Source organism: Sciurus carolinensis, chromosome 1 (assembly GCF_902686445.1).
Source record: "Sciurus carolinensis chromosome 1, mSciCar1.2, whole genome shotgun sequence".
Classification (NCBI taxonomy): domain Eukaryota; kingdom Metazoa; phylum Chordata; class Mammalia; order Rodentia; family Sciuridae; genus Sciurus; species Sciurus carolinensis.
Window position 1 is genome coordinate 207,281,229 of NC_062213.1, and position 26,951 is coordinate 207,308,179.

The window sequence follows — 26,951 nt, forward strand, 5'->3', positions numbered from 1 at the left end:
GTCACTCAGGTCCCAGTCACTCTGGTCCTAGGTCACTGAGGTCCGAGGTCACTCAGATCCCTGTCACTCTGGTCCCAGTCACTCAGGTCCCAGTCACTCAGGTCCCTGTCCCCTCAGGTCCCAGGTCACTCAGGTCCCAGTCACTTAGGTCCCAGTCACTCAGGTCCCACGTCACTCAGGTTCCTGTCCATTCAGGTCCTATGTCACTCAGGTCCCAACCCACTCAGGACCGAGGTCACTCAGGTCCCAGCCACTCAGGTCCCTGTCCACTCAGGTCCTAGGTCACTCAGGTCCCAGGTCACTCAGGTCCGAGGTCACTCAGATCCCAGTCACTCAGGTCCCAGTCACTCAGGTCCTAGGTCACTCAGGTCCCAGTCACTCAGGTCCCAGTCACTCAGGTCCCTGTCCCCTCAGGTCCCAGGTCACTCAGGTCCCAGTCACTTAGGTCCCAGTCACTAGGTCCCACGTCACTCAGGTTCCTGTCCATTCAGGTCCCAGGTCACTCAGGTCCCAGTCACTTAGGTCCCAGTCACTCAGGTCCCACGTCACTCAGGTTCCTGTCCATTCAGGTCCTATGTCACTCAGGTCCCAACCCACTCAGGTCCCTGTCCATTCAGGTCCTAGGTCACTCAGGTCCCAGGTCACTCAGGTCCCAGTCACTCAGGTCCTAGTCACTCCGGTCCCAGTCACTCAGGTCCTAGCCACTCCGGTCCCAGTCACTCAGGTCCTAGTCACTCAGGTCCCAGTCACTCAGGTCCTAGTCACTCAGGTCCTAGCCAGTCAGGTCCCAGTCACTCAGGTTCTAGTCACTCAGGTCCCAGTCACTCAGGTCCTAGGTCACTCAGGTCCTAGTCACTCAGGTCCTAGTCACTCAGGTCCTAGTCACTCAGGTTCTATGTCACTCAGGTCCTAGTCACTCAGGTCCCAGTCACTCAGGTCCCTGTCCCCTCAGGTCCCAGGTCACTCAGGTCCCAGTCACTCAGGTCCTAGTCACTCCGGTCCCAGTCACTCAGGTCCCAGTAACTCAGGTCCCAGGTCACTCAGGTCCTAGGTCACTCAGATCCCAGTCACTCAGGTCCCAGTCACTCAGGTCCTAGTCACTCAGGTCCTAGTCACTCAGGTCCTAGTCACTCAGGTTCTAGGTCACTCAGATCCTAGTCACTCAGGTCCCATTCACTCAGGTCCCTGTCCCCTCAGGTCCTAGGTCACTCAGGTCCCAGTCACTCAGGTCCCAGTCACTCAGGTCCCAGTCACTCTGGTCCTAGGTCACTGAGGTCCGAGGTCACTCAGATCCCTGTCACTCAGGTCCCAGTCACTCAGGTCCCAGTCACTCAGGTCCCTGTCCCCTCAGGTCCCAGGTCACTCAGGTCCCAGTCACTTAGGTCCCAGTCACTCAGGTCCCACGTCACTCAGGTTCCTGTCCATTCAGGTCCTATGTCACTCAGGTCCCAACCCACTCAGGTCCCTGTCCATTCAGGTCCTAGGTCACTCAGGTCCCAGGTCACTCAGGTCCCAGTCACTCAGGTCCCTGTCCACTCAGGTCCAGGCAGCATCAGTGGGAGCCTTGGTTGACTGGTGACATGTTCTTCCTGGTGTGCAGGCTCCACACTTCTTGGACTCCTGACCTCTCTGCTCAGAGGCCCACATGCAGGACATCAGACCTCAGTCCAAAGTGTTTGGGCCCAGCTCACCACTGGCTGCTGGTTCCCTATGCAGACCTCAACAGAGAAGCCCCGCGGGGGTGTGGCCGAGGCGTGCTTGGGTGTGCACGCATGGAGTCATGAGTACACTTGGAAAGGACAGGATGTGTCTGAAATTCACTCTCCAAGATTGCATTCCTGTCTCTGCTCAGGCACCAGGACCTCGACCCGGAACTGCACCCACATCATCTCCCAGGAGTCAGCTCCCGCCACCACTCAGGGAAACAGAGTCACAGTGCTGAGAGCCCAGCCACGTGCCACTCCCCATACAGCCCGGGCTCCAGCTCGCGGGCGAGCAAGGGGTTCCCCAGGGGCTCGCTCCTCCAACAGGTCTGTGTTGCTCCTTTGCCTGGGTGGTCACCTACCAAGCCAGTGAACACCCGTGGCCCAGTGTACCTGTGACTAAGCATCTATGCTGGCCTATACCTAGGACGGTCCCTCCTGGATAGGGGCTCACTGAGCCCCCAGGGGTTTGCACAGGCCTGAGGTGGGGTACCCTCGGGCCAGTGTAGGTCACTGATCCAAGTGTAGGGTGCTGGCTCTCGAAGGTCCTCACGCATCACTCTTTGGGCACCAATAAGAGACCTATCTGAAAAAAACATGGAACACAGTTCAGCATTGCTGGGGAGTGCAGGGTCTGCTGCCAGCCCCGAGCCTGCTCAGTCACCCCGGGGAAGCAGCCAGGGGGGCCGTGCTAGACCCCCGCTAGGGAGCAGGCAGGGTGGGGGCAGGAACCCTCCAACACCCAGAGCTCTGGAGAAGGTTAATGGTGCAGTGTTCAGACACTGCGGTTAGATGCGTCAGGGGGCAGGTGGCAAGGGCAGCCGTGCCCTTCCCTGTGGCGGAGACGGCAGAGGGAATCAGCCAGCGCAGGGGCAGGGGCGGCCACGGAAGGCTGGGGCACCTCGCCCGGCCCCAGGAGGGCCCAGCCCTCAGCCTCACACACACCGCCTTTCATCTCCAGCAGGTCGGCCCTAATCGTCAGATTCCACTTCATCCTTAATCCCGATTTCCTTTAAAAAATGGATTAAGCAAATCTCATCTGGAAAATTAATTAACGTATGAATTCAACAAACATTTACGGAGCGCAGCACTTTGTGAAGTATTTATTTTTCATGTCCTCTTGGAGTCCCCCACCGCTTACTCTGCTCTTTTCCTTCAGGTTTCTGGCTTGTCCACTTCTGCGTTTTGTGGCTCATGGTGTCCAGCGACGTCATTTCTTTCTAATTCGGCTATTAAGGTATGTTCCTTTCCTAGGCAACCAGCCACATGAGTGCATGCTAAACCTCAAATTCCACGTGGTATAAACTGAGTGACCTGATGGAAGACGGGGGGCAGATCCCCTTGGCCGGCACGCACGGGTGACGGGGGGGCACGTGAGGGCCTCCGAGGAGCGACGGCCATGCTGGTGATCCTCTCTGCGGCGTTCCCACTGGGGCTCCCTCTGTCGGGTGGCTGTAGGTAAGTAGTCCTCGGAGCCCCACCCCCAGCCACACAAAAGTGGGGATGGGAGTGGCCTTTTCATGGCTGTGAATGGGGCCTCCTCTGGGCAGCGCCAGGGCCCTTCCTTTCCCCTCCCTTCCTTACCCCATTCAGCAGCTGACTGCAGCTAATTCCCTCACAACCCCGTTCCGGAGCACATTGTCCAGGCGCGGCGGCCCCCCTACGCCGGGGTCCCACTCTCCAATTAGCCAACCGCTGGGCCCGTCCCTCTCACTCCTGTCCTGCCTGCCTCTTTTTAACCATTTCCTTTTTGAATTAGCATCCAAGGGCCTTCAAGGGCAAGCGCCCCACTGCCACGGGTCTGCAGGCCAGGGGCCGGTCAGCACAGTGACCACACCATCCTAAAGGTCCACTAGCTTCTGAAAGTCAGCCCAGCCCCCAAAGAGACTGAGGTTCACCGAGAACAAACCTGCCTCAACGTCCCCATCCCTGGCCGTCCCCACACCTGGACATCCCCACACTGGACATTCCCACACCTGGACATCCCCACACCTGGACATTTGTCCCCACACCTGGACATCCCCACACCTGGGCATCCCCATACCTCGACATCCCCACACCTGGACATCCCCACACCTGGGCATCCCCACACCTGGGCATCCCCACACCTCGACATCCCCACACCTGACCATCCCCACACCTGACCATCCCCCACACCTGGGCATCCCTACACCTGGGCATCCCCACACCTGGGCATCCCCACACCTGGGCATCCCCATACCTCGACATCCCCACACCTCGACATCCCCACACCTGACCATCCCCACACCTGACCATCCCCACACCTGGGCATCCCCACACCTGGGCATCCCCACACCTGGACATTTGTCCCCACACCTGGACATCCCCACACCTGACCATCCCCACACCTGGACATCCCCACACCTGGACATCTGTCCCCACACCTGACCATCCCCACACCTCGACATCCCCACACCTGGACATCTGTCCCCACACCTGACCATCTCCACACCTGGACATCCCCACACCTGGACATTTGTCCCCACACCTGGACATCCCCACACCTGACCATCCCCACACCTGGACATCCCCACACCTGGACATCTGTCCCCACACCTGACCATCCCCACACCTCGACATCCCCACACTTGGACATCCGTCCCCACACCTGGACATCCGTCCCCACACTTGGACATCCGTCCCCACACCTGGACATCTGTCCCACACCTGGACATCCGTCCCCACACCTGGACATCCGTCCCACACCTGGACACAGGCCCTTCTGGACAGGCAGCCTCCCAGGAGTCCCTCTGTGACTTCGAGATCTTGGAACTCTGGACATTGCTGTTTTTAAAAACTCATAGAACAATCTGATGTTTAAAAGGAACCAATAAAAAGAGCTCAAAGTGTCCACACTGCCCCTCACCGCTGTCCCTGGGCATCTGTAAGGCAGTCTGGGTAATTAAAATGCAAAGGGCCAGTTGGGACTGCGGTGGGTCTCGGTTTCCCCAGTTCTTGAGAACCCTAAAGGGGGAGGGTCACAATCAGGGGCCCCAGAACCGAGCGTGACCCACCCCACCTCTCAGCAGAGCCACGGCAGGGTGACTCCCAGAAAGTGCACTCTTCCCTGAAGCCAAGGGCAGCTGGAAGGCCCTTTCAACCTCAGCCCCAGAGGACGGTGGGCCCCTTCACTGCCGGGTGCCTCCTGCCTCGGGGGACGTGTGAGCAGGTGTTGCTGGAGCCAGAACCCCCAGGGGCTGGTCTCTGCACGAAGGGGCCTCTGGAGCCCCCAGGAAGGCAGGGTAACCACACGGTGGCCCCAGTGTTACCAGGGAAGCCACTCACTCACCGGCGGACCCAGAAGAAGGGGGAGATGCAGGCCTGGAGGACCAGAAGCGAGGCAGGTGGGGTCTGTGAGTCCCCACTGTCGCTGCACAGAGGACCCACATCCTAGGGTGCTGACGCGGCTGGAGCCCTGCCCGCCGTTCCCTCAGGTGGATGAGTCCTCGGGAGCCCTGGGCGGCCATGCCCCCTCCTCACACTGCCTTGGAACCTCCAGCTGCAGAGCCCAGATCTCCCTCAGAACAACCCCGGGCCCAGGCTTGGGCGCAGAGGAGGCACCCAGGCAGCGTGACGCGGCCCCTCCCCTGCAGTGTCCCCTGGAAGTGACGCTGGACACTTGGTCCAGCCCGTGGAGCCCTCAAGTGAGCTGCCTTAGAGTCCCCGGATGACGAAAATCCCAGAGATGAGGAAACAGGGTGTCCTGCAGCGCAGTAGCTCCTGATCCTGCTGACAGAGTAGGAGACTGCTCAAAGGGAGAGGCCGCCTCCTGCCATGAGCACACCAGGCCTCTGCTCCCGAGCTCAGAGCCAGGCTCCTCTGCTCTGGAAAGCCGGGCGGTCGGGTGGCCTGCCTCCCCGAGACCCCGCCCCGGCGGCAGCTGCCTGTGACCCTCCTCCACCTCTGCCTCTTCCTCCGGCTCCTCCCGCCCCTCCCTGCTCCCGCCCTTTCCCTGGGCACCTTGGGCGAAGTTGAAGATCTGCCCTGAGCTTTCAGGGAGGGTGCTCTGGTCAGCGGAAGTCAAAACCGAGATGCGTGGACCTTTGGGGATTGTCCTCCCAGAGCCCTGACCAGGCCAGCTAAGTGCAGGTCAAGGTCTCGCCTCCTGCCACATGTCCTGGAGAGCCAGACTCGTTGCTGGGACACTGGAGCTGTTCCTCAGGGCCACCCTTGACCTCTAGATCTATGCACTGACCCTAGGTCTGCAGGAAAGCCCTGACCACCGCCTCGCAGTCCGTGGCTTCCTGCGGGCACGCAGGCTGGGCGGGACCTGGGGCAGCATCCGTCCGTCCTCCTCCTCCTCCAGGCCCCACAGCCCTCTCCCCGGGACCTACTCAGTTGGGTGATGGCCACACTGCTTCCCAGACCCGGGCGTCATGGTGGCGTCTCTCCTGGAAGCCCTCACCTCTGCAGAGAGAAGTCAAGATGGGCCGCTTCCAGCTGGCATGTCCCCAGGGCTTCCTCCCCAGCGAGGCCCTGGAGGTCGGGGACAGTGTCTTCCTGGGTGGGGAGACAGCTCAGCTACCCTTCAGGGCAGCAAGGCTCGGGAGAGCAAGGCCTGGTCCTCCGAAGAGAGAGCAAGGGGCACGCGGCAAGGCGGGCAGGCGTCCAGGACCAAAAGTGCAGCGTGTGCTGCCCAGTTCTGCAGAGACCCCTCCGAGTCCCCAAGGCCTGCAGCACCTGCGAGCACTTCCTGGGCTTCTCCACCCCGTGGATCTTCAGGCAGGCGAGGCTCGTGACACGTCCTGCCACGTGACAACGTGCTGTGGTTCTGAGGGGCCACGGCTCCAGCGTGAACCACCCCGTAGCCAGGGCAGCTGGAGCCTCTGGAAACATGACCTCGGTGGGTCAGGAAGCACTGGCGGCCACTGTCCTCATCCTTCCACTGAGAGACCTGGTTCCTGGAGCGGGCGGCTCGAAGGAGCCGGTGGGGCTCTCTGAGCCACACTGTGAGCGGCGGTCCCGAGTTCCACAGAGACCCGGGCAAGGGGCCCCAAGGGCAGGGCCCTTCCACCACCGCGGTCTCCAGGTCTCCAGCCTGGCTTGTGCCCCTCAGGGTCGCTTCACCTCCCAGGAGGCCAGGAGCAGGGTCTGGGACCGAAGGCCCCGCTCCTCGGTGCACACCTGGCCTGCATGCCTGCCGCCGGGCGCCTACACTTCCCGTGGCCGTCGGCGGCCCCAGAGGTGCCTGTTGAAAATGAGGAACCAGCCAAGCATCCTAATCCCCCGCCCCCCTACTCTTCCCAGCGCTCTCGGGCCTCTGCTGAGCGCCGGGGCCGAAACGAAGGCTGATAAATTAGTCTAGAGGGAAACAAGGCCGCCTCTACTTGTAAAAGGTCATTTCGACTTTGTTCTGGGTGAGGGTTTATCTCAGCTGCCGCCGCGACAGACAATGCCTGGGGCCTAAATGGCAGAAATCTCAGCTCTGCTCGTGAAATTACTGTGCTGATAAGCCAGAATGGACTTCAGAGAGACCTAAATGGGGAAGGAGCGGATGGAGGTATTTCTGAGCATGATTGAACAGGGATGGCACAATGGGATGCACAGTTAACTGGGCCTCAGCCCAAAGGAGAGGCACCCTGAGAGCCACACAAAGGACCATCCCGCGGCGCAGCGCTGCCTGGGGCCTGATCGCTGCCCCTGCCAGCGCTGGCCAGCACGGGGTGCAGCTGGGGACGGGAGGAGCAGGCCGGGCACATTCTCACCTCTTCACACAGTGGGGACAACCTGAAGAACCGGTGACTGGGACACAGAGGCCAAGCTAAGGTCCGAGGGGCACCTGCTGAGGGCCGCAGGGGCCTGGCAGTGAGCAAGGATGAGCCTGCCCAGCCCATGCCCGCTGGCTGGCGCCCTGGAGGTGGACCAGAGTTACCTTCAGGTCATTTCATTCATGCATCTTCAAGGTGTGAAAGGCACCCCCAGGCTCCCGGGGACAAACGGACCGTGTGCCTGCAGGGAAGATGCTGCTTGCTGCCAATTCCCCAAGGCATTCAGCGCAAACACCAGGCTGCCTCAGTGGAGGGAAGGCAGCAGGGTGCCCCACGGGAGCCCCAGCAGCGTCCACCTGCACAAGGCCACTAGTGGGTGACTGCAGGTGGACCCTCCTGCAAGCCACTGCCCCTCAGCAGCTGGTGCACTGCCGGGTCACCTTGGCCTTTGGCGGGGACATGTAGGAGCACATTCCTAGCCCGGGGTGATGGCCACAAGAATTCCCCCACACAGGGGCTCTGATAAGCAGGCCAGGCCTGGCCGGGGCAGGGCGGAATCTGCCGTCCCCTGCCTGCGAGGGAGCACCTGGGCCCGCGTCCCGGCCTATGTCCAGGGAGACCTTTTATGGCCTGGAACGCCTGGGGCTCTTGTCTGGCCTGTTGGCAGGGAGGGAGGCCCTCTTCGGGGCTGGACGGCTGGCACTGCTGGGGTTCCCCAGGGAGCCACCGGCCAGTCATGGCCCCACCCTCAGGAAGGCTGCCCTCCTGACCCACCCTGCTCTCTGTGAACCCTGCCCTTGGGAAACTACTCAACACGGAAACATCTCAAGCACAGATGACGGACACTGCAGATTCTCCTGGCCTGGCGGCTCCCGCCTCCCTCAGGGAGGCAAGGTGAGCCCAGAGGGCGTTTGTGCCCGAGGCACTAGCACAAGGCTCACCCTGATCGCCAGCCTGCAGGACGCGCCGGTGCAGTCAGACCTGTGAGGGGCCCACACTGCCCGGCCCACCAAGCCCCTCCTGCCCCGCTTATCCTGGTTCCACTCGCACACCAAGCTCCCGTGTCACGGTGGCTGTGCTGACGAATGCCCTGTTGATGGGCTAGGGGACACTGGAGGGAGCGTTGCCTGCCAGTGCTGGCGACGGGAGCCACGGGGCAGAAAGCGTCCTGGCTGGGAGGTATACCCCGTGCGGCCTGCTCCAGGCCACCGTCCTGGGGTGGAGGCCTCCAAGGGGCCTCGGTCTGGTCAGAAGGCAGAGTCCTGGACCCACCCTAGGAATGCTGGCAGGTGGGGTGCACCTGGGGACCTCCACTCCAGTGACCCCAAGGCTGAGGTGTGCTGGGGGTGGACGCTGCTCCTCCCAGGCTGATTCCCAGCCCCAGCTCCCCATGGTTCCTGCCGACATCTCTCTGTCCTTGCAGGCCCCTGACCCAGCAGAATGCGGGGTGCCTCAAGGGCCCCTGCAGAGCCCCCAGTCCAGTCTTGAGGACAGCTGGCAGCTCTCCCTGGGGTCTGGAGAATTCCATGTCATAAACACGGTGAACAGGGGGCAGGGGCTGGGGACACCACAGCAAGGACGCCACAGCTCCTGGGAGAAGTGAGGCCCAAGGAGCCAGGAGCCAGGCTTGGGCCCCGCTCTGGTCTGCTGGGGTCCACCTGAGCCTCAGTCATCAGGTCAGGCCATGCCACCCCAGAGCCCAGCACCACGTGTCCACACGGTCAGCACACCTGGCTTCCTTTCTCCACTGATGTCATTGTGTCATGGCTTCCTGTCCCCGGGGCGGGCTCAGGTACAGGAGCAGAGGTGGAGGCTCGCGGGGAGAGACAGCAAGCTGCCCGCTCGCTGAGCACAGCCTTCCTGACCGCAGTGTCCCAATCCTGCCCGCCTCAGCTCAGTCTCCTCCGGCCAAGTGAGGATGGCCGCGTCGTGGCAGCGCTGCTGGGAAGACTGTGGAGCAGACCTTGGCAGGTGCCCAGCCAGGGCCGGGCCTTTCCTCCAGCCAGGGCCCCTCGGTCACTGGCGAGGCGACGGCCGGGTGGCTCACCGGGCTGCAGCACGGCGGGCCCGGGGACTCGGTAGATTCTGAGTGATAGTCCTTATTTTCCTTAAGGGAAAAAGAAAGACTGAGCGGGGAGGAAGAAGGGGCCGGGCTGACCTGCAGGCGGAGCCGGGCCCCAGGGGAGCGCCGTCCTGGAGGAGGATGGGTCTGCCCGTCACCGGGCTGTGAGGGTCGCGGTGGTGAAATGCCACTGAAGAAGTTGGCATTCGAGCCCTCTCTCAAATATGAAGAGAAAACATTTATTTCCCTTTTTCGCCTGTGAATCAGAAAGCTCTATTTAAAGAAAGTGCCCTCTGCCGGGTTGCGCCTGAGTTATTACCCCTTAAGGAAGTAAAGGAGAGCCACTGGGAGGTATTCTTAGTCATCCTCTCCCCTTTTTCTGAAATTCCTTTTATACCCGGCCTCAGAGCCGGGCCCAAGATAGTGCAGGATTTCGTGGCATTCTTGAGCTAAAAGCGTCTGGGCTGGTGTCAGGGTGCTTGGGAGAAAGGGGACAGGGTTTTGATGGATTCCTTCAGCCACCCTGGGGACACGGGGCGGTGGGTGGGCTTCTCCCGAGAGCGTCTGTGTCTCCAGGCCAGCTCATTCCGGCAGAACGCGGCCCTCCTGGAACCTACGTTCCAGATGACGGCCCCCAAAGAGTGTCCTAAACCCACTGTAGTGTCACTGGGTGCTGTCGAGGGGCGGCCGCCCGGTGAACCATCACTGTTGCCGAGGGGCACGCCTAACAGTTTTGGACGCTTTGTGTACCGTTATGCCTCCACAGATACCTTCAGACATCATCGGGGAAAAGCCCCACCATGCTTCTCTGCCCTAAAAAAATTCCCCTGACAACCAGAGACCTTGCCCCCCAGGGTCAAGGGTACCCCAGCCATGGGGGCAGAGGAGGGTCAGCCCTGTGAGATCTGAGCTGAGCTTGCTCTGAGCCTGGCCTTCTGGGCCCCAGGACCAAGCGCGTACCCAGAGCCACTGAGAGAGGTACCACCAGGGTCAGCTTCCGTCTAGAAAATGGGATTGGGCACCAAGGATCCAGGCTCCAACGCAGCGGGTGGTTCGTGGGCAGCGGGTCTGCCTGGTCCCACCCAGGCTGCCCCTCTCCACTGCCAGAGGCTAAAGGTAAAACTTCACAAGCCGGCCTGAGAGCTGAGGGAAGAACAGGATGCTGCCACGGCGGGCGGAGGGCCGGAGAGGGGACGAGCCCGGAGCCGGGGCCTGAGGGCGCGCACGGGCGGGGCGTGAGCACGCGGGCGCCAGTGCATCGCCAGGGCGTGCGTGGGTCCGAGAGCCAAGGAGCGTGAGCCGGTGTGTGCACCTGTGTGTGCACCTGTGTGTGTCTGCCTGTGACCGGAGCAAGCACGCTAGCACCCAGGCCCTCCAGGGGCTCCTGGGGGCAGCGGACCTGTGTCCATGCGGACCAGTCGTTGGGGACACCCCAGCCTGCAGTGGATGGAACTGACCGCACTCGGGCTTCTCGGGGCCACCTTCACCCTCAGCCCTGCTCTGCTCGTGCCTGGGTCCCCATGCCTGGCCCTCTGCACCTGGGCCCCCCATGCCTGGCCCCCTGTGCCTGGGTCCCCGTGCCTGGCCCTCTGTACCTGGGCCCCCCATGCCTGGCCCCCTGTGCCTGGGTCCCCGTGCCTGGCCCTCTGTACCTGGGCCCCCCATGCCTGGCCCCCTGTGCCTGGGTCCCCGTGCCTGGCCCTCTGTACCTGGGCCCCCCATGCCTGGCCCCCCATACCTGGGCCCCTGGGCCTGGCCCCCATGCCTAGCCCCCTGTGCCTGGCCCCTCGTGCCTGGCCCCCCATGCCTGGTCCCCTGTGCCTGGGCCCCCATACCTGGGCCCCTGTGCCTGGCCCCCTGTGCCTGGGCCCCCTGTGCCTGGACCCCCTGTGCCTGGCCCCCCATACCTGGGCCCCTGGGCCTGGCCCCCATGCCTGGCCCCCTGTGCCTGACCCCCTGTGCCTGGGCCCCCATGCCTGGCCCCCCATATCTGGCCCCCTGTGCCTGGGCCCCCGTACCTGGACCCCGGGCCCGGATCCTGTGCCTGGCCCCCCATGCCTGGCCCCCCGTGCCTAGGCCCCCATACCTGGGCCCCTGTGCCTGGCCCCCATACCTGGGCCCCTGTGCCTGGCCCCCATGCCTGGGCCCCCATGCCTGGCCCCCCGTGCCTGGGCCCCCATGCCTGGACCCTGGGCCTGGATCCTGTGCCTGGCCCCCCATGCCTGGGTTACCATGCCTGGCCCCCCATGCCTGGACCCCTGTGCCTGGCCCCCCGTACCTGAGCCCCTGTGCCTGGACCCCGTGCCTGGCCCCCATGCCTGGCCCCCCCGTGCCTGGACCCCGGGCCTGGGTCGAGGTGTGGAGGACGATCCTTCACTCCAGTCGGTTGTTCTGGACGCTGACTCCAGACCGAATCTCCTGGGCGCTGTCATAGCCTGGTGCCTAGGCAGGTCTTCTAGGGCTTTGAGCCCGGAGCCTGCATACTCCTGGGCAAACATGGGTGCCCCCAGCTTGGCCCTTCTGGCATCCCCGGGCAGTCACCAGCACTGGCCAGGGGAGAGCTGTGGCCCCAGAACACAGCCTCAGCTCAGATACCAAGGAGTCACCCTACGGAACGTTTCTGACCCTCAAGCACACAGACACTTGTGGGTGCGGTACCCTTCCATCTTCTCAGCAAACTTGGCTGACATTGTCAGGGTCATGGGTTTGGACCTTCTCCAGGCTGTGTGGACTCGCACGAGCAGGAAGTCCCAAGTCAGCTCCCTTCCACCATCCTGGGGCCCCTGCAGGTCCCCCAGAGCTGGGTGAGCATCAGGTGGAGGCCCTGTGGCTGTGGAAGGCTCCATGGGCTCAGAGGAAGCACCCCGGCCTGCTGACCAGCAGGCCCTGGACACAAGAGCTCTGTTCTGCTTGGGGCAGCCTGGGGATTCCTGGATGGCTAAGACTACGGGCTTGGAGCTGCTGCCCAGCCCCTTTGGGCCAGGAGCTGGGGAGGCATCTCCTTCCTCCTGGGCCACCAGGGGAACGTCCAATGACCTGTGTGCTGTCAACAAGCCCTGAGACTGCCCGTTTCCCAAGCTGACCATGTCTGTTGGGCATTCACTCTCTGGCCTGTCCTTCCAAGGCTCCTGAGCACACAACAGGGATCTTGTCCAGATGTACAAGGGCTGAGAGTCCTCATTTCTAGCAAGCCTTCAGGGATGGGAAGCCAGCTGGAGGACCACACTGAGCCTCCAGGGTTGCATGGCCATGTGTCACCCGCCAGTGTGTTTCTGGCTGACCTTTATTTCCCTTGTGGTCCAAAAGAAGAAGCAGGTTCCTAGGAGCCAAGGAAGTGCATGGGGCTCGCCTCTGCCCCAGCACAGACCTGCAACAAAACTCACCTGGCCGGCACCCCCAGGCCTGAGTGCACAGAGGCTCTGGGTAGGACCCGCCCCAGCACCTAGACCCCGCCTGAGAGGACTGTGGCAAAGGGGCAGCCTTGAACATGTCTTCCACCTCTGACCCTGCACCCTCACCCAACGCCCCACTTGCAACAAGGGACAGCCCCATCTGAACGTGCAGGCCCGGCATGAAGCTCTGGACGGGGCCCAGGTCCAGGGGGAGCGGCGTCTCCTCAGGGTTTCCTCTAAGGCCCTGAGTCCCTGGTGACAGGCTGAAGTTCTCTTCAGGATCCTCTCAGAGCTCAGAGGAAGCACAGTCACCCCACACAACCAGCGCTGAGGCTGCTCCCCAAACCCCCAAGCCCAGGCAGGGCAGAGGCATGGGAGGCCCTGTCCTGGGAGGCAGAGGCAAATCTCAGGGGGAGGTTGCACCCGTGAGTGGTGGAGGCCTTGCCAACGGGGTACCCCGTCCCCACCAGTGTGGCAGGCGGAAGACCTTCAGGGAGGAGGAACACGCTGAGCTTGTGGTGAGGGTGTGTGAGGTCCCAGAAGAGAGGAAAGGAGGCCCTGCTGCCCCCGGGCCTGGAGCTGAGGCCAAGACCCACTCTGACCAGGACTGGCGCCCCACCTGCCCACCTGCCATCAGACTGGATTTGGCTGTAGCCCTTGGCCACTCAGATATGCTGCTGGTGCTTGGAGAAGTGGCCCTCCAGGCTGTCCGGCGCGAAGCCACGCTGCCTTTAGCCGTCTGCTGGAGGACCTGCATCTGGGGAGTTGCCGGCTGAGCCACCCTGCCAGACACCTGCCTTCCCGGAGCCGGAGGCTGACTGGGCCTCCATCCCCACCCTGCCCTCTGAGGAGCAGGAGAGCCCTGCTTTTCTGAGAACGAGCCGAGGCGCGGGAGCCCTGGGTGGGACTTCCTCTCCAGCCCACCCCCGGAGGCTGGTGTTCTCAATAACGGCTTCACGTTACATTTGCAGAAGTTTCTCAGAATCTCAGAGGACGGGGCTGGCGTAGCTTTTGCCCATGGTGTCATGCCCAGCCCTAGCATCTCTGGCCATCAGAGTAACCTGGGGTTCCCGGGGGTGACCGACGGGTCTTGACCCTTGTTGAAGATCAGTGTGGGCCCTAAGGACCCTAGAGGAGCCCCTGAGATTGTGGTACTGGGGAACTGGGGAAGCCCAAAGGCTCCAAGCTGCTTTCCCAGGAACCCTGCAGCTTCCCATGGGCCTTGGCCCAGGCCCAGCTTGTTTGTTGATTGAACAAACGAACATGTCTATTAATATTCAGTCATTCGCGCCAGGGGATGTGGTGGTCCACTTGAGTAAGTTCTCCAGATAATTGAAACCCCATTGGTTTACAGTAACACAGGCAGACGCCCTCCTTCAGCAGAAGACGCTCAAGTGCCAATTACAGCAGGCACCGGGAGGCCCTGAGAGGCGCTTTTGGGGTACCCACAGCAGGCATCCCGCAGGACTTGGGAGAGACCGTGGCCGAGGTCTGGGGGACACCTGCCCAAGTGCCTGCCCTGGTGTCCAGCCCACGTTCCCTGCCCAAGCGGGCTGGCGCAGCTGCAGACCCTGCCTGGGGCAGGTGGCCTCTCGGCAGCCCATCCGCAACCGGCTCCCTCTGGGCTGTCACTGCAGCCCTCTCTTAATTAGCAAAATAAACAGCACGATGATAAATGTCACGATTTACTCAACAGATGATCAAGATCATTGTTTCTGCAGACCCCAGGGCAATAAAACGCAATCATGGGGTGATTTATTCTGGGAGGGTGAACGGTGGGCTGTGTCAGCGGCGGGAAGGCGGCTGAGTCCGGCGCATCCTGCGGCAGGGGAATGGGAAGTGGGCACCTTCCCGACAGACGCCCCACTATGGGGAAGAGCCCAGGGAACACTTCCAGGCACCCAATCCCACACAGGCACAGGCCCGCCAGGTCAGGCAGGGGCTTCCCACACGGGCGTGTTTCCTTCCAAAATGGCAAGGAGTCATGTCCTGGGGGGGTCCCTAGATTCACCAAATGTCCCTCATACACGGGTGGAGAGGGAAGGAGGGATACAGCTTCAGGGGCCAGCTTTGGAGGGAAGGGGGGGCCTGGGAGAGCAGGCGACTGATGGGAGGAGAGGCCGGCCCCGCTCTGCTGCACCCTGCTCTGCTGAAGGAAGGTGCCCCTGCCACCTGGCGAGAGGAGAACCTCCACCTGGGTCTGAGTCACCCCAAAACCTCACGTCGACTGGCCCTGTGTCTCTCGATGGCTCAGACTGGCCACCATCCTGCGCTACTGGCCACCCTTTGGGGACACAGCCATCTTGGTCCTCCTTGGCTTCCAGTTGTCGTCATCTTTGCTACAATGTTACTTACTCTTTTTCAGGGGTTGTCGTCATCTTTGCTACAATGTTACTTACTCTTTTTTAGTGGATGAACACCGCGTCAACAGGGGTAAAACTCGATTACGCTGATTCACAAAACTTAAGGCCCAGCCAGCGTGTGAGCAGTCACGTTTAGTCTGGATCATCGTGGGATCGGCCTTCGCGTGCCTGGCACCGTCGGGGCCTGCCCTGGCTTCCCTGCGGGTGCCCACTCACACACAGACACGTCCCCATATTGTCCACCTCCTCCATCTGCAGAAGCACGGGACAGAGCAGCCAGCAGGTCAGGGCCGCCTGGTGTGGAGCAGTGGGTGGCTGATAGGACGCCTCTCTGCTGCTGGAACCACACAGACCCGGCACTGGGTCCCAGGTTTTCTGTCCCTGTTCCCAGCAATTGGGAGATAAGGCACGGGAGCCGAGCAATCAGGGGCTGGTCTCTCCTGAGCCCTGCAGACCTCCAGAAAGACAAGGAGGCAGCAAAGCAGCCACCAACCGCTTCAGGACATGCAGGGAAGATCCTAGTCGGGCTGCCCAGGGGGCAGGGTAGCTTTCCCACCTCGGCCCAGCTGAGATTGGGGAGCTAGAAAGAAGCCGGCTCTAGTGTCCCCCTTGATTCGGGGGGACGGTGGGTTGCCCTGAGCCTCAGCAGCTGGTTTCCTCCTCCTTCCTTCCCGGGAGGAGGGAGACAGTGGCCCCCCGTGCACTTCTGCCATCGGTATCAATGACACAGACCATGCTCAGTCGCTGGTGGAAGGCAGGGAAGGCCAGGGAGGATCGGTGCGCCCAGCAATGGGTGCCTGAGCTACCAGAAATCAAGGTCGACAGGAAGACAGGACGGCGACAGGAAGACCCTGTGAGGACGGGGGCTGAGGGCAGATCTCCCCAAGCACTGTCATGAAAGGAGGCTGTGGGGTCACGGCGGGGCACAGGGCTCTCTGCAGAGGGGGGAGGACGGCGAGCAGGAAGGCTCCCTCACCTACTCGAAGAGCAAACACTGCAGCGACAACAGGCGCTGGCAGGAGACAGGGACAGCCTGTGTGCCCTGGCCCCACAGGTCACTGCGATACAGGCCATTTCTTCAAATAAAGCAAATAGAACTCGTATCAGAGCAGACAAGAACAAAGTCACCTCAAGGTCATCCAAAGAGCTACCTGCAGGGCAGCTGACCCTCGAGCACCTGAAAGCCGCCTCCTGATTAAACAGCCAGGCCTTTTAAGAATGTCAGACAAATACCCTGGGACCCCTCCCTGCAAGGCCACGCCCAACCACAGCCCAAACATCACTGCACGCTCTGTGGAACTGGCTGTCCTGGCCCAGAAGGACCGGCCTGTGGGTCACCACCAGGTATACCGCCCACCCACGTGGCTGTGACTTCAAACTCCCTCCCCTCTGCCCACCTTGCTCCTGGCCCCTGGCCAGTTAACCCTGAAGGTGACCCCCCTGAGGAAGCCAGTGTCCGCAACGCACGGCCCCCCTCACCAGCCTCCTGGGCCACATCCCCAACAGGTGGGCGCCCAGCACGCCATCCCTCCATCAACCTGACCCCCTCCTGCAACCTGAAAGCCCTCTAGTGGTGGGGACTTAGGCGGATGGGCAGGTGGCCCCTGCCTGGTCCCAGGGTCCACAACAACGGGCCCCACGCGATCCTGTGCTGGCAGGGTCACCTCCCACCTGCCTGCAGGACAGTGAGGAGAACCCACCCCTCAGTTCTGGGGCCATGCGGGCAGCCACGAGCCACCACCCCAGCACATCAGCACACAGGTTTCCTCGATGTCCTTAGCAGGGGCTTTGAGTGCTGCAGGCCCAGGGGAGAGGGCCAGAAGAGGGCACTGTGCAGGTGGAGTCTCTGGGCACGTCTGGGAGCACAAGGGTCACGGGAAAGAAAAACTTCAGGCCAAAGTCTTCCCTCACCCTGCAGAGACCTCTGAGGTGCAGGTCAGGGTGGAAAACTCTCCAAGTCCCCAGAGGGCGGGCACAGTGTGCAGAGCCCTGCCACCTGACGTCCACTGCTCCCACACAGCCTCAGCCTAAGCACCTGTGCAGGTGGTGGACACCAGAGGGACCTGGATCTGCAGCATCCCTGACAAAAACACCCCACAAAACCGGCCAGGGCTCATGAGGATTCTGCTACTGCAGCTCTCTAGCTCCCACGAGCCCACCTGGAGAGCCCCCAAAAGAGGGCTCAGTGTCCCCCGTGGCCTGAGCAGGACACCTTGGGATGCTCCGGCTCAGACAGCCCGGCGATGCTGTGGGAGACCATCCACACGGTCTCACCCAACGCACCCTCTGCTTTTGACTCGCCCAGAGGGTACCATCCAGGCCAGCGAGCAAGGGAGGGAAATCTAAAGAGCAGGATGGCTTCCCTGGCAGGAAGAGGCAATGGCTCTGGGCCTGCGAACCCACCCCTTCTGAGAACTGGGCGGCAGGCCCTGGGCACAGACGTGGGCAGAGATGGACATGCACGACCCCAGATGTCTGGGGAGCGACCCCGGCTGCTGGGCTGGGGTGAGGCCCCAGAGCCAAGCTGGCTTTTCTGGGACGTTGGGTCCACGTGCCCTGCTGCCACAGTGGCACATCAGCACCTATGGTCTGGCGGGAGGCATGGGATGTGTCAAGACATGAGCTCACGAAAGACACATTTCCGGGCAGAGAGCGCTGCGGCCCACGGGGGCTGACCGGCCTCCACGAGGACAGCGATGTTTTCCGAGTCGCGTCATGAAAGCTCAGGGTGAAGTAACCCTGGGAAATGCGACATTCGAACACTCTCTCTGACCCGCCGAGCCTCCCGCCTCGGGCAGTGGCTGCTCCCCGGCTTTATAAATAGATTGAACACAAGATAAATGGCCGTGATCCATCATGCTCAGACTCAGAATGCTCACCTCCCATCCAAAGTCGGCCTCCTTCAGCGCCGCCCGGGGCGCCACCACGCAGGGGCCGAGCCGCTCCCCGGCCTCCATCTTCCTCTTGGCCCAGATCCCCAGGCCGGCCCCGGGGATGGAGGACTCCCGCAGCTCGAAGTCTGGTGGGATCGGAATGTCTTCGGGAATGTAGACAGGAGCCTCGTAGGGCGAGCCCTCCTTGGGGGTGAAGTCCTCGCTGGTGGGGAAGGGGGACGGTGGCCCCATGGGGATGGGAGACAGAATGCTGTCCTCGGTCTCCTCCTCAGCACTCTGGCCAGCCAGCAGGTCCGGGTCGGGTTCATACATATTATTTACAACGTCACCGTCACCTAAAGGAAATAATGCAGTGTCAACCTCCTCAGCAAAGGGACTCCCAGTGACATGGGCCCTCAGAGGAACCTGGGGCACCAGAGGCCCTCCAGGCCCTGGCTGCCACCCCTTGTCCGGCCCACGCCTCCTCTACACCGTCCTGAACCAAGCAGTTGGCTCTGGGAAGATTCCACCAGTTTCCTTGAAGGGCTGATGTTCTCCCTGGTGGCCCAAGGCCCCCACGGCCCCCCGGGGACACGATGACTGTTCCTGCTTCAGGGGAGCAGGGAAGGGACACTGCCCCCACTGTTCTGGGGACAGTGGGAGAAGCCCTCAAGTGCAGTGGCCTATCCAGAGAGGATGACGGGATAATTGCTGCAGACCCTCGTGGTTCTTGGAACCAGAAACTGGGTAACAGAGGAGCTGCCTAAGTCGTGGGAGGACTCAGTAACGGAGGAGTGGCCTAAGTCATGGGAGGACTCAGTTAACAGAGGAGCTGCCTAAGTTGTGGGAGGACTCAGTAACAGAGGAGCTGCCTAAGTTGTGGGAGGACTCAGTTAACAGAGGAGCTGCCTAAGTCGTGGGAGGACTCAGTAACGGAGGAGCGGCCTAAGTCGTGGGAGGACTCAGTAACAGAGGAGCTGCCTAAGTTGTGGGAGGACTCAGTAACGGAGGAGCAGCCTGGGTCGTGGGAGGACTCAGTAACGGAGGAGCGGCCTAAGTCGTGGGAGGACTCAGTAACAGAGGAGCTGCCTAAGTTGTGGGAGGACTCAGTAACGGAGGAGCAGCCTGAGTCATGGGAGGACTCAGTAACGGAGGAGCGGCCTAAGTCGTGGGAGGACTCAGTAATGGAGGAGCAGCCTGAGTTGTGGGAGGACTCAGTAACGGAGGAGCAGCCTGGGTCGTGGGAGGACTCAGTAATGGAGGAGTGGCCTGAGTCGTGGGGAGACTCAGTAATGGAGGAGCAGCCTGAGTCGTGGGAGGACTCACAATTTGGGTTCACATGCAATTTGCTCAGAGCTGCTGCTGCGACAGGTGGGCCACTCTGGACATCCCACTGGGGTTGGCTGGGCTCTGGCAGGGCTCAGGTCCACCCTAAGAGAGGGTTAGTGCCACCGGAAGTCTGTAGAGGCAGACTGAGGCCCCGTGGGCACGAGGAGCCCAGGAGGGTGAGGAGGAGGTTGGTAGCAGAGAAAGCAACCCCTTTCCTGCACCGAAAACAGGGACTCGGAGTTTTCACAGCAGCCAAAAGGCAGAGCCAGCCCAAGCGCCGCTCAGCGGAGAAGCCAATAAACACCGCAGTCCATCTGTGCGGGGAACAGGGTCCTCCAAGAAGGAGGGACGCATGGACATGTCGCCACCTGGACTGACCCCAGGGCCTTGTGCAGGGTCAGAGCAGGCCACAGGCTCCAGCAGCTGCTTGGAAACACACAAGGCGCGACCAGGAATGGCAGGGATCCTGCCACGCCACAGCGCGCCAGAGCCTGGTCCTCCTGTGGGCACCTGGCCCCTCCCCCGAGGCAGCGGCTCTGCCCGAGACCCAATGTGGTCTCCCCAAGCTGGTGCGTGCGGACGCTTCCCGCTGTGTCCTGTAAATGTGACGATCATTATCTACCCGTTAAGAATTTTTTTTAAAAAAATATTATGCAGAGTGAAAAAGCAAAGCAGGAGAAGCCGACCCCTGCCCGTTTCCCTCTCTGCCAGAAGAGACGGTCCCGGGGCACACAGACTGGAGGCTGCCAGTGGAGGCAGTGGCTGAGGGGCCTGGTGACTGTGCCGAGTGCCCTGAGGTGCTCACTTTGAAGTGGTGGCTCTCGTGTCAACGTGAGCATCACCTGGTCAAGTGTCAGGAAAGAGCCCGGCGGCAGAGGCCAAGGTGGGAGACCTGGGGCTCGGCGCCTGCGGCCCGGCCCTCTTCTGCCGACAGTCTGAACCCCGTGAAAGTGACGGCGGGCAGGCGGTGCGGCCTCCCTGCTCCCTGACGACGGCGGGTGAAGTGGAGGCCTCGGGGGCCTTTGAAGCACAAGAAAACCGATTTCAGATTCCTCACGCTGGTTGCAAACAGATCCGCTCGAGAAGTAACAAAATGTTTTCTTTCAAAAGAAACCAAAGTCTCGGAAAAAAAAAAAAAGTCATGCGGATAACACTTATTTAATTTAGCAGCATTCACAGAAGTAATGATTATGTCTTAAGTGGCCAACGGTTCCTTTTTAATTGGCTGGTAGGATCCTTTCAGAAATTCAGCAGCAGAACTCCAGCCGTTGTCCCCCACCCCAAGGCCCGACGCTGTTTAGGTTTGAAAGAACACCCCCGTAAACCTTCCCGCTGACTGTGTGCGGCATGACGGTAAATTAGAAGGGGGGCGATTAACATGCCACCTTATTATTTGGAACTGGTAACAGCGCAGAGCTCACAAACAAAATCGCCTTGGAAGCCCAGGTCCCCGAGCTGTTCCTTAACTCCTTCGGGCGGGGCTGCCGCTGTCCATGGCAGGGCCAGCAAGCCGGCAAGGCTGGCTCCCCGTGGTGCTGAGGGCACCCCACGCGGGGGAGGCCCTTGTCCAGTGAGCCTCAGGCCCTTCGTGAATTTTTTTTCCTGTTTGAACTCTGCTCGCCCAAACCCCTCACCCCCAGGAGGAAATCAAGGCTCGCGGGCGTTCTGAACCCTGGGACGGCAGACGTCCAGGAGAGGAGGGTAGTGTTTCCTGCTGCTTAGAGGCAGGTCTGTGCACTGGCCAGCCTCCAGTCCCCGCCGGTCACCGGGGTTAAATGATTGCCTGCAGCCTCTGGGAAGAGCCCAGCTCTCTGCTTCAATGTCCCCGTTGCCCAGGGGAGAGCTCCTCGCAGAGGCCTAATTAGGGTGCAGAAAACATTTTGAGAAAAGAAGGGCCAGGAGCAGCCCTGATGGCCCTAGAGAAGGCAGAGGCCTGCTGGCAGAGCCCAGAGCCCTGGGAGCCAAGCACAAAGGGCTCTGCTCCCCGGGTCCCGGGCAACCCGAGGCCTGGATTCAAAGATCAGCTCTCCTCGGCCACAAGGATGCCCCCTGGGATGGTCAGCCCAGGCAGGGAGCAGCCAGGTCCCTCTGCCCGTGCCCAATAGGCATGTTCTGAAGCCAACATTGCTCCACTCAGGCCTGGCCCAGCCCAGGTCTCCGTGACAGTGGCCTCGATTTCAGCTGCTGACCTCTGGCAGGTAGGAATTGGTGCCAAGAACACAAGTTCTTTGTGACTTTGGCTGTGAACATGTGTGCCACTGACTTATTGGGAGCCCCAGATGCTTTATTTGGGTTTTGTGGTGGTCTCATGCTAGGGGCTCATGACTGGGGCCATCTTCCCCAAACTCTTTTTGGGATAGCTACCAAAACAATGGAAGCCAGGAGGGGAGGGTGCACAGAGGTCCAGGAGGAGGGGACCCTGCCTGGTCTCAGCCACCCATGAGCGGAGCCTCTGTCAGAGCCAAGGCCTCACACTCTGCAGAGCTACCTGCTGGAACCACTGGGTCCCCACTGGGCCTGTTCCTGGAGAACTTCACACAGGACTGGGTGGGACTCGCTGGGTCGCGGTGTGAACCTGTGAGCCTGGTCACTTGTGAAGAAACCAGCTGCTCCCGGGCCTGGAGGCACTGGCTGGGAGCCACCGTGTCCTCGGGCCTCTCTGTCCCCAGATCCACCCAACCCTTAGTTTAGGACTGCGTCCTAGCTTCACAAAGGGAGGCTTTTGCCCCTTCTCACCCAGATTGTGGGGACGGCTTCCTGAGCAAAGCCCCTACCATCTCTCAGAGACCCCCACCAAGAAAGCAAACCCATGGCAGGATTCTGGGGTCTGGAGAGACCAGGTGGGGAGGCCTGAATTAGGACCACTGTGCTGAGAGGGTGGCAGGGACTGAAGGGCTGGAGGGCCTCCCTCCTGCCCACTACACTCTGGCCCTGTGGTGGGCAGGCAATCACCAGGGCCGCGCCCCCCCAGGTCCTCTCCTGAAGACCGAGCTCCCGGCTGCTGTCACCTGGATGGGAGCCCCAATGGGAGGCCAGAGGGAGACTGGGGAACCTTCGGTCGTCGGTGTCTGGCAGGTGGTAAGGTTCCAGGGAGGGGCCACTGGCCCCAGGCCCAGGCAGAGGGTCAAGTGCTGCCTCCTCATGGGCTCTGAGCCCAGCGTGAGTGCCATGGACTGCAGGTGAGGTGAGGGTCTGAACACCAGGGGGGTGGGCGCCAAGGACCGTGGCCCCAGGGGGGTGTGTGTGTGTGAGAGAGAGAGGAGACGATGGGAGTGTGGAAGTGGGTCTGCGGTGTGGCAGAGGGGCCGTTGGGAGCCCAAAAGTACGCCGAAGGCACCGTCACAGGCTTCGGGGAGAGGAGGTCCCTTGGGAGGAAGAGCTGTTTCCGGGCAGCCCCTACGATGTGCCCAGCAGGGCCCTGGGGGCCCCCGGGGACACGCTGATGCCGCAGATGGGGGACTCAGTCCTGCTGGACCACACTCCTCAGAGCCCCCTGAAGCCTGAAGCAGCACGTCCCTCCCAGAGCTCGGGGAGTCTCCTGGGGCCCACCCCCGATACCGCCGACTCTCCTGGGGAAGACCCAACACTGCCGGTCCCCATCCCAAGGCACAGCCCACTCTGGCCCATGAGGCTCCAGGCCCCTGCCCACCTGCCACACATGGCCCGAGCGTCCAGAGACTCTGCCCTTCATGCCGAGGCTGGGGAAGTGCTGACCAGTGCCTGCAGTCCCCCTCCCAGCAGGACGTTGGGTGAGCAGACGGGGCTGCCCGACAGCTCAGCGATCACAGGTAGGTGCGCTGCCCCACCTGACACGTGCCCCCAGCCCCTCAGGTGGCCTTTGGGCAGACAAAGCAGGCCCTCGACTGGGCTTTCTCCTCTGGTCCTATTGTGCTCACCCCATCTTTCAGCACTAGAAACAAGCAGGTGGCCATAGGTCAGCAGAGGGGACAGTGCCCCTGAGGGTCCCATAGGGCCACAGGCTGGCGGGGGTGAAGGGGGATGAGGCAGCCTGAGCCCACCCAGTCATGGTCCAGCTGGCCCTGTCCCAAGGCTTGAGGCTCAACCGCAACTGTCCTCAGCTGGCCCTGTCCCAAGGCTTGAGGCTCAACCGCAACTGTCCTCAGCTGACTGGATGTGGACCCTGAGTGGGTACAGCTGTCCCCCAACAAGGAGGAGAAGGGAACATTGGAAGGCAGCAGAGGGACTTGTGACCCCAGAATGCACGCAGCAGCTGCGGGTGGGCTTCCGTGGCACACCGTCTCGACCCCCTGTGGGGCTGAGCTAGGCCTGAGCTAGGCCTGAGCTAGGCCTGCTGGGCGCCTGCGGGGCAGGGCAAAGTCCCAGCCCTACCCAGGCCTAGCAAGCCAGCTCACTGTCCACTCGGACATGCAGGCAGACCACACCCCACCCTGGCAGCCCCTTGTAAGCCTGTAGCTGAGGAGACCCTGAAAGGACACTGTCCCAGTGCACCCCGTAGAATGGAGCCCCCAACGTCACCTATTGTCTCAGACCCTGCAGGTGCAGTGGAGGGGGCAGGGTGGATGGAGCCTCCCTCTTGTCCATCCGTGGAGGACTCCTGGCAGCCTGGCAGTGACCCTGGGAGGGGGCCAGGCTCTGCTGAGCTCACGTCCACTGTACAATGGTGACCAACTTGCCACCCTGGATCCACGCAGGGCTGTGACGGCCAGGCCCAGCTCCCTGGCTCCCTCAGAGCTCCCAGCTGCTCAGACCGCCCTCCCGCCCCCACCAGGGACGCCTCTGGGCTGAAGGAAGCAGCAGACACCTGGCCCTTCCTGTCTCCGAGCCACAGCATGCGAGCCACCCCGCCTTGCACCCCGTGAGGTACCACAGGTGCCCCCAGCTGGCAGCAGCTCTGCGCCCAGTGACCTACCCATCCTCTGTCACAGAGCTTACGGCTGTGCCTCTCAGAGGGCTGCAAGGCCTCGTGGGTGACCTGCCCCTGCAGGGTGAGGCGGCAGCCCCTGGTCTGTGCCACCCCAAGGACGTAGGGCCGGTGCTAAACAGAACTTGCAGGACAAAGAGAACCAGTCACCTTGCACTGAACCGGGAGCTCTGGTCTGAAGACAGCGGTGTGTTTAGGAGTCTAGCACCCCTGCACTGGCATGGCCACCAAGCCCCTGGCCAGGGGCTGCCCAGCTGTGGGTCAGGCGCCTGCTCTGGGAGCCCCACACCAGAGAGCGTGAGGAGCCTGTGTCTGCTGGCCACAGCCAAGCTGGCCCCAGAACGCCACCCTGACCAACGGTCGGCCAGTTCTCCAAGCGTCCACGCCACCGGCTAGTGCGGTCTGTGTAAGGCCCAGCAGGTTCCTAGGAGGAGCAGGATGCCCTGTGCAGGGCAGGCCAGCACCACTAGGGCAGGCCAAGGTCGTTGGGAGGCACAGGAGGTGACCCGAGGGGATGGCAGGGCTGCAGTTCGCAGGGGAAGCGCCACAGCCGGGGCTTGTCTGAGCTCATCCGAGGCCAACACCACAGTACAGCACAAGCGGCTCAGGCCCCACCGCCCCAAGTCCTGGGGTGGACCTGATTTCCCAGAGGGCCACTCTCCAGGTGAGGGGAGGACAGGAAAGACATGTCCTGGGCAAAGGGATGGTGAGGCTTAGAGGTGAGGCCACCCATGAGGCTTAGAGGTAATGTGGACCATGAGGCTGTGTTGGGGGTTTAGGGTACATTTACCCTTGTCGCTCAGCAGTTTGATCTGGGTCCCTGAGCTAGCAGTGTCACACCCCTAGGGACAGGCATGAGCTGCCGTTCGTGGGCTCCGCCCCAAGTCAGTGCCCTAGAGCTGGAACCACTGCTACCGCTGACCAGCCAAGCCATGTCAGGAAGCAGCGAGTGAAAAGGTGATAAGGGAAGAAGGGGCCCAGAGCCCCCAAACATCCAAAGGATATCCCGAAAGCCTGGATGGGCACCAAAATGGGCCCTGATGTATTTCAGGTAAATATGCAAATTCGCCATTCATCCAGAGAAAAACAGCAGTGGACGGCCAGCGTGCCCCAACAGCCCTGCTCTCCAGGACGAGAAGAGGAGCGGGGGCCGTTCTCACAGGGGCCATGTGAAGAACTGTCACTGCTGAAGGTGTCACGGCTGGTCTCTGCAGAGCTGGGTGCTGCTCCTGCTCATTCTCTACCTCAGACCGGGAGAGGCTGGGCTGCAGTACGGGCAGCTTCTGAGGGTGGACGTGACATGGGGCAGATGCTCCAGGCACTGCAGAGGGCCCTGGGCCAGTCTCCCCTGCCCGGCTGAATGGACAGGCCTCCACAGTCTCCAGGTCTGTGTCACTGAAGGAGCTCTCTGCAGGAGGAATCCAGAGCCTGCCACGTCTACAGGGTTCCTCCTGCTCCCCATACCGCAGGCAGGGAAGGGACCTGCATTTCCCTCCACAAAATACTGCATTATGTTTCCAGAAAACCTGGGCCTAGCCCAGCCTCTCAAACCTCCAACATAGAGGCTGTCCAACACCACGAGCCCCGTGTCTTCCAGAAGAGTTTCTGCTCCATGGTCTGTGGTGGTCCAAAGTCTCCACCATGCAAAGCAGCCTCAAAGACTCCCACCCCGAGCTCTCCTGAGCAGCAGGACCAAGCAGGGGCACCCCTCCCCAAAGACAACTCAAGACTCCTTCCTTGCCTGCTGTAGCCTTGAATTTCATCAGTGTGTTCAAAGCTGTATTTAAAACCTATTGATCATTCAGTTTGGTTTCTACAACACATGTGGCTGCACACTGCAGGACAGAGAGCCCTCGGTCACTCTGAGACTTTGAGGAAACAGTCCCTGAGCTTGGGGGCACAGTCAGTGCCTACCAGCAGTGAGTTCAATTTTAGAACTCTGTAATCAGCCAGAGTTGGGGCAGGTGTCTGGCCAGAGTCTAGAGGGGGCTCTCTCCTTGGTTGTGCAAGTCTGCATGAGCCTGGCTGTACGCCAAGGTGGGCTTGCTTTTTCAAGGACTAGATGCCGCTGGGTCCTGACTGGGCCCACAGAACATGTGGCCGGCGCTGCACTTGATTGAATTCCCCCAGTAGCCACAAGGCTGGCAGCGTGTGACTTCACCCTATACATCAAGGACATGAAGCCTGAGCAACGAACAACTTATTCAAGGTCTTAGTTGGGCCCCCCTGGGAATTGTTCAGACAGCCCTCATTCTAACAATCCAGTGCCATCCTAACAATCCCAGTGGGAAGCCATCAGAAAGAGTGACCTGATGTTTATTGATAGCCTTCTTCTTGTCCAGCAGAAGAGGGGTAGGACCTGGGAGGAAGAGTAGATAAGTGAAGGGTAGCCGGATAGCCAGATGGATGGACAGATGAATGGGTAGGTGTGAATGAGTAGATGGATAGGTGAACAGACAGATGGAGTATGGGTGGGGGGTGGGTGTGGATGGATAGGTGATTGGGTAGGAGATGGATGAATGAATGGATAGATGGGTGGATGGATAGATAGGTGTAAATGAACACATGGATAGGTGAATGGGTGGATGGATTGTTGT

The 26,951-nt window shown here is 61.4% G+C and overlaps 1 protein-coding gene across 5 annotated transcripts in view; it reads right to left on the minus strand.

The window, feature by feature from the left end:
* Prdm16 (PR/SET domain 16) overlaps window positions 1-26,951 on the minus strand; it is a 320,627-nt gene that overhangs the window by 199,817 nt on the left and 93,859 nt on the right. For all 5 annotated transcript variants that reach the window (XM_047541028.1, XM_047541023.1, XM_047541018.1 and 2 more), the window contains exon 2: window positions 18,129-18,478. In XM_047541028.1, coding sequence (XP_047396984.1) covers window positions 18,129-18,478 — 350 coding nt within the window. The remainder of the gene's footprint in view (window positions 1-18,128; window positions 18,479-26,951) is intronic.